The sequence below is a fragment of the Mus pahari genome, chromosome 10, assembly GCF_900095145.1.
Source record: "Mus pahari chromosome 10, PAHARI_EIJ_v1.1, whole genome shotgun sequence".
Lineage (NCBI taxonomy): Eukaryota > Metazoa > Chordata > Mammalia > Rodentia > Muridae > Mus > Mus pahari.
The window spans coordinates 92,683,325-92,690,791 of NC_034599.1; the positions used below are offsets into that span (position 1 = coordinate 92,683,325).

The 7,467-nt window shown below is 48.3% G+C and overlaps 1 protein-coding gene across 1 annotated transcript in view; it reads right to left on the reverse strand.

The window, feature by feature from the left end:
- Esyt3 (extended synaptotagmin 3) overlaps positions 1–7,467 on the reverse strand; it is a 44,086-nt gene that overhangs the window by 21,695 nt on the left and 14,924 nt on the right. The window contains exon 2 of the mRNA XM_021207972.2: positions 1,978–2,019. Coding sequence (XP_021063631.1) covers positions 1,978–2,019 — 42 coding nt within the window. The remainder of the gene's footprint in view (positions 1–1,977; positions 2,020–7,467) is intronic.

Genomic DNA, 7,467 nt, shown 5'->3' on the forward strand with positions numbered 1-7,467 from the left:
GGCAGGAAATGCTCAGCTCCATTACAATCAATGGGACCACTATTTTCGATAAAAAATGATGTCACGCAGACATGGCTATACAATGATCGTATTTTTCCAAAATGCTATTGCCACAAAGGTTTTAATTTTTTAAATCATGTGTGTGTACATGTGTGTATGTGCATGCGTGCGTGTGCACTTGCACCATATAGCACTCATGTGGAGGTCTGTTCTCCCCTACCACGTACATTACAGGGGTGGCCAGGCATCTTTAGTCACTGGGCTATTGCACTGTCAAGGCACAGTGTTTTTAACTGACCTATAGACTCTCTCCATTTCCTTTTTTAGCAGTCATGGACATTTTCTATTGTAGGGGGTGTGAAGTGAAAACATTTGGTCACAGGGGCAAGTGACAGTGGGAGTGCCGGCTTTGGGCTTCAATATAAAGGTGCCCCTCCCCCACTGTGTTCCTTCCCATGATCACAGCAGAGCCTGAAGGTATGGGACCTGGGGCTCATCCGCCCACTTTTTCAGATGCCTCTCCCATGCCACCTCCCTGTGTTCCCCAGAGCTTCTGGCACATACCCGATGTGAACATATGCGGTTCACATCGACAGCTGCCTCCAGGGCCACACAGCACTCAGTGTCGACGCAGGCTCTGCAGTGACCATGATCTAACTGGCATGCACAGGAAGGGCCCTGCAGAGGGCGTCCTAGAAGCCTGGTACCCGGCTATTCACCACAGAACCCAGGTCACTCCTATATCAGGCAGCCATTTCCTCTTTTTTTTTTTTTTTTTTTTTTTTTTGAGACAGGGTTTCTCTGTGTAGCCCTGGCTATCCTGGAGCTCACTTTGTAGACCAGGCTGGTCTCAAACTCAGAAATCCGCCTGCCTCTGCCTCCCGAGTGCTGGGATTAAAGGCGTGTGCCACCACACCCGGCTGAGCCATTTCCTCTAAACTCTTCCTGTAGGCTGGGGGCAGTTTGTGATGCACTTGGCAATGACATTTCCAGGAATGTGAGGATCTCAGTCTTAGCTTAACAACCGTAAGGAGTGCTAGCTAGTAAGTACCTGACCTAAGAGAGTGCTGCTGTGCACCAAGTCTCCCGGGGCTAAGGAGAGTCAGCAGCTGACAGGTGCAGGCTGCAGGGGAACCCTCACAGGCCATGCCAGGGGCATGGGACTCAGGCTGCTCATCTGGAAAGTCCGGGGTTCCTGATGCACAACATGGGGGTCAGAGGCAGAACATGGAGCAGTTAGCCAGCACAAGGGGGAGTTCTCTTAGGTGGCCTTCCTCCAGTGACCCATACTCACCCTGGGCCTGGACGGGGATCAAAATCACTCCCATTTCACAGAGAGGGAAACTGGTTCAGAGAGGTTGGGCACACTGCCCGAGGTGGCACAGCAGCGGCTTTACAGCTGGGCTAGGAGCCACATGGAATCCAGATGCCGTGTCTAATTGGCATGGTCCTTTACTTAATGGTCTCGAGGGGAGGGAAATAAGGGTTGTACTTTTCTCTATAAATTTTCTCTCTCTCTCTCTCTCTTTTTTTTTTTTTTTTTTTAGCTTTTCCCCCTCAGTTCAGATATTAATTAAAAACTGATTAAAAGGGGTGGCAGGAGGAGGAAAGGGAAGAAAATTTTTCTGTGAATGAACCAATGGGGGACACCTGTCACTCAAGCTCAGCCTGTCACTCAAGCTCTGCATAGAAGGGCCTGTCACTCAAGCTGGGCACTGGAAGAGACTATCACTCAAGCTCTACAGTAGAGGAGCCTGTCACCCAAGCTCAGCCTGTCACTCACGCTGGGCAGTGGAGGGGCCTCTCTGTCCATCCCTTCCAGGAGAAGGTCTGAGGTTTGGGCCTGCACAGCGATCCTATCAACACTGCTCAGGGGCTCCGATGGTGAGTAACCGACGGGCTGCAGTGGGGATGCCCAGGCCTGCAATGACTCCCGCTGCCCTCCCCGCCCCCATCCCTGCCCGTCCATGGCCTTACCTTATTGGCCCACTCCACACGCTCCACATCTGGGAAATGTATCTAGAAAAGAGAAACCCCAAGAGGAATTCAGGCAAGAGCCACGTGCCCCTAGCAAGAGGCCTGGTAAAGCCGGGTCCTGCTGCCTGGAAGGTAGGTGGCTCTGTGAGTCCCCACCCCTTGCCTGTGTCTGGGCTCCTGCCTCTGCAGAGGTCACAAGGATCCCTCAGCATCCACTGCACGCCCTGCCCGGCCAATTCACAGCCAGTTTGCTCTTGGCTCTGATTTGATTTCACAGAAGTGCCTTCTAGGCCAGAGGAAGACTCTGGGAATTTCTCTTTCCCCTTGGTCTCCAGTCCAGCTATGCTGGAGACCGCTCCTTTGCTCATGCGCTAGACACGCCCCCCCCGCCCCACCCCCGACTCCTCTGGGTCAATAAGCAAGTTTGCACCTCACAATTTTTATTTACTCATTTCAAGGAGGTGAGTGATATATTTTATGTCAACAACAGCACCCAGCAAATGCAAAACTTAGCTAAATAAAAAAGAAATTGAGAATTTTATCAGGAAATGTCACCACTCCTTGACAGCCATCTTCAGTAGGGTGCCATTTTCAAAGCCACTAGGGGGTGGTGTGTGGCTGTCATAAAGTACCTACTATCCTTCTCTTTATTCTCAGGAGTCCCACCCAAGCCCCCTGTCTCCAGCAAAGAGGACCCACAGGCCTTGTCACATAGCCACTTAGCTTCCTCTAGCTCCCAACTACTCTTCCTGCTCCTGGTGGGGTCCCAGGATGCAAATTCACATGACTTGCCTCAGCTCTGTGACATCCTCTGGGCCTCTTAGTCCAACCACCCACCAAGGTCCTGCACAGGCGGGTTTCTGAGGTGTCAAGCAGTCACCCTCACTCAGCCTTTCCTGTTTTCTGGGATTGTTGTTGGTCACTATTTGTCCCACACTTTACTTCTGGGTTCCCCAAGTAGCGAACAGATGTCCCTCTTGGGTGTCTGATGCCTCTCCGTTGTAGAATTCAGTACACTTTACTGAGTATGGGTCTCACGTCCTCTCCCTACCAGCCTGGAAATGCGTAGCTCCCTGCTTAGACCTTCCCCTATCGTAGGGTGTCCTGATAAACACTTGTGGGATGAAGAACATGAATGAACGTTGAATGGATACATGCAGGTTCTGCTGTGAGGGAAACAGTCCGCAGAGAACAGACCAGCTGTGCACAGGGCAAGATGGAGACAGAAGGAAGGGTCAGGAGAGATCCTTCAATCCAGCCCTTACTGGCACAATTGTTTTTTTTTGCTGGATCGTTCACTCTCCATCCCAAGCCTGCTGTTAATTCCTGCTCTGGCACATAGTGGGTGTGAAATCCTTCCACATTCCCTACCCAGGTAGTTCTACATCCTTGAGAGCTGAGTTGTTCTGCGTCTGGACCCTGGAGCCTGATCCAGCCTGGCAGGTCTAATGATGGCCACCCACGGGAACTGCCCAAGAGTAGATTCCTAAACCGCCCGGCACCGCCTGAATCAGAGTGCACTGGGGTGGGGCCCTCTGACTTATTTTTAACAAGCTCCTGCAGTGATTCTGGAGCTCAGTCCGGACTGGCTCTGAGATATCAGGGAGCAACCCACGCCTTATGTTATGGCGACCCACACCCGACAGCGTGGGAGCAACAAAACGATCAGACTCACATTCCTAAAGTTGCCATGGTCCCTTACCAAACCTGCCTTCAGGGCTCTTTACCAAAAGGCCACTCACAGATGGTCTGAAGGCCCTGGACAGTAATTCCATCTAAGAATACAAGACTGCTAGGGCATCCAGTCTGGTGCATACTCCGGCAGTTGGGGGCAGGCTCCCTCAGCCGGGATTTTTTTTTTTATTATTATTATATGTGAGTAGACTGTAGCTGTCTTCAGACACTCTGGAAAAGGGCATTAGATCTTGTTACAGATGGTTGTGAGCCACCATGTGGTTGCTGGGATTTGAACTCAGGACCTTCGGAAGAGCAGTCAGTGCTCTTAACCGCTGAGCCATCTCACCAGCCCCCTCAGCCGGGATTTTAGCACCCATCCTCAGCCTGGTGAGTGGGCACACAGGAGCCAATCCTCTGCGCCCTGGGAGCCGGCAACAGAAGCCTGAGGTTAGCAGGCTCTGGTGTGGAAAAGGCTGTCAGCCTCTTTCCCGTGACAACTGGTCTTTTTTCATCTTTCTGAAGAAACCTTTCCCCCATGTCAAATTCTCAAGGCTATCCTACATTTTCATCTGTGGCTTATATATTTAGAACTTACTCTCCTGGGCTGGTGAGATGGCTCAGTGGTTAAGAGCACTGACTGCTCTTCTGAGTTCAAATCCCAGCAACTGCATGGTGGCTCACAACCATCTGTAATGAGATCGGATGCCCTCTTCTGGTGTGTCTGAAGACAGCTACAGTGTACTTACATATAATGAATAAATAAATTTTTTTAAAAACTTACTCTCCCTGGAATTTTTTTTAATGGCATAAGATAAGGATATAATTTTATGTCTCTGTCCCACTTCACTGAAGGCAGCCCTAACCACCGTACAACCAAGCTGGGCACGCACACCCTTCCTGTGTGATCTGGAGTCTCTAGTCAAGCTGCAACCCCACTGGTTTGTTTGCCTCTTCACACTTTCAGTTACTGTCTTCTCAAAATGACCTGGGGCAGAGAGATCCTCACTTTTTGTTTTCCAAACTTATTTAGATAATGGCAGTGTGTTAGTCAGCAGCATTATAGTCTGGTGCATTGCTGTGATAAAACACCTGAGACAATCAGACTATAAGGAAAGAAAGGTTTGCTTCAGCTCCCGGAGCCCCAGGATCCCACCAGAGAACACCCACAATGTACTAACTTCCTTCTAAGCCCCACCCCTTATGGGCTCGATCACTTTCCAACTGCAGCCTACTGAAGACCAAGCCTTTGCCACAGGGCTTTGGGGTGGGGGTGGGGGTGGAGGGGACATTCCAAATTAGTCCACTGCAGAAGGTATTTGTTCTCCCACAGGAATACTGGTCAGATAACATTTTTTTTTAAAGATTTATTTGTTTATTTTATGCATGTAAGTACACCATTGCTATCTTCAGACACACCAGAAGAAGGCATCAGATACCATTACAGATGGTTGTGAGCCACCATGTGGTTGCTGGGAATCGAACTCAGGACCTCTAGACAAGCAGTCAGTGCTTTTTTTTTTTTTGGTTTTTTGAGACAGGGTTTCTCTGTTTAGCCCTGGCTGTCCTGGAACTCACTCTGTAGACAAGGCTGGCCTCGAACTCAGAAATCCACCTGTCTCTGCCTCCCAAGTGCTGGTTTTTTTACAGTTTTTAAAACTGGGTTTTGTAGTTATTAAAAAAAATATATCAGCATTTTACTGTCTGAGAAACTTTGCTAAAAATGAATAGTTCTAATTGTTTCTTGGTTTTCCTAGGTTATTTATTGGATTTTAGTCATGTATTTATTTCTTTTAGGCAGGGCCTTATGAGGCTCCAAAGTTGCTACATAGCTAAGGCTGGCTTTCAGTTCCTGAGCCTCCCACTTCTGCCCTCACAGGCTGCCACACAGATACAAGCTTTCTCTCATTTCCATCCCCAGTAACAATCCTTATTTTCCTTCTAGCTGCCCTTGCCTTCCACATTTCCTTTATCAGCCAGAGCCGTCATTTGATAAGCAGCAGTAGAAAAAAAAAATCTAGTGTCTCTGCCTGGGTTTCAGCCTTCAAGGAAAGGCTCTCGGGTCAGCTCATGTCAAAGTAGGGGAGGGCTCTCCCAATCTCCTGTGTGCTTTCATTACACAAGGGCATTTAGGATATCCTAACAGTGTCTATTGTCTATTGAGATAACCTTGACCTTTCAGAGTTATCCCATGAGCGTCTCAGCTTAAGTGGTGGTTGGTGTGTTTAAAACAGAGTTGGCTCCCACTCAACAAGAGGGGACCATGTGTGATGCTGGAAACCTAGCCATCTACCCGGGACTGTGAAGTCCTGGATCTTGGAGAACCTGTAACTGCGACTTAACTAAACCAGCATAAACGTTAACTACATTCTAAATATTTGTCCCAATACCCACAGAAAAGTGTAATCCTTACCCTTTATCAAGGAAACAGATGGAGACCATTACAGGAAAATAGAAGCAGTCAAAATGCAGAGCTGTGGAGCCCAGTCCCAACAGATACAGCTACAAAACAACCCCTGCACCTAAGGCTCAGGGGTCATTTGCAGAAGAGGGAGCAGGGAAAGACAGTAACAGCCAGAGGATCAAAGCCCACCCCACCCCATCCCCGTGTACACACACACACACACACACACACACACACACACGCTGGTAGAAGCCAGAGGTCAACACCTGATGTTTTCCTCAATCATGCTCCATCTTAAAATTTCAAGATGGGGTCTCGCATTGAACCTGAAGCTCACCAGTTCATCTAGATCGTGGGTTCGTTTCCCAGCACCCACACAGTGGCTCACAATGTCCCTACCTCCAGTTCTAGGGAATCTGATGCCCTCTTCTGACCTCCCTGGGCACCAAGCACACACATGGCGTACATACATATGTGTTGACAACATACACAGAAAATAAAATGAATAAACCTAATAAGAAAAAAATGCATAGATTTTTAATATTTCTATAGTTCTCTACTGCTGTTTAATATTATTTCTTTACAGTGGGAACCAAGATGGAACCTATTGATAATTCTTCAGTGGGCTGGTACAGGAGTAACTTCTGTGACTGTTCCAAGGGCGACTTGTTAATTATGTCTTGCTAATATGCTCTGCCTTGTGTTTATTTGTTGTTTGATCAGCTGTTCTCAGAGAGGGACAGGGGAGGATTCCCAAGCCCATCCACTTCCCCATGGCCACTGCCAGCTTCGACTTCAGGTTTGTATTGTGAAATCCATTTGTTGGTGATGGCATCTAATTAGCACCCTGTGCAAGCATGCATCACCCTTTACGGCCTTCAGACTTGTGTTAAACTCTGTGTCGTCTAATGTGACAGCTGCTAGTTAAGTCTTCTCTCCTTGCCAAGTTGCTCAGCTGTGGCTTTTTCTCTATACCATTTTCAACATTTTTTAAAAATTATTTTGAATTACGCGTGTGTGTGCATATGAAATGGGTGCAGAGTCTAAGAGCAGAGTCTGAGGAGACCAGAAAAGAGCTGTGGGTACAGGCCCATGTTGTGGGCACCCAACAGGGATGCTGGGAGCTGAGTTCAGGGCCTCCGCATAAACAGTAACTTCTCTTAACTGTGGGACCCACTCTCCCACCCTCAACAGTTTGGTTTTCATATGTTTTCCTTTTTATTAGCTTATGAAAAAAATTAATTTTGGGACTGGCTGGCAGTGGCATTGGGTAAAGACACCTGCTGCTAAGGCCGGATGATCTGAATTCAATCCCTAAAACTCATGGTAGAAGGAGAGAACCAACCCTCCCAAGTTATCTTCTGCCTCCACATGTTTACACACACACACACACACACACACACACACACACA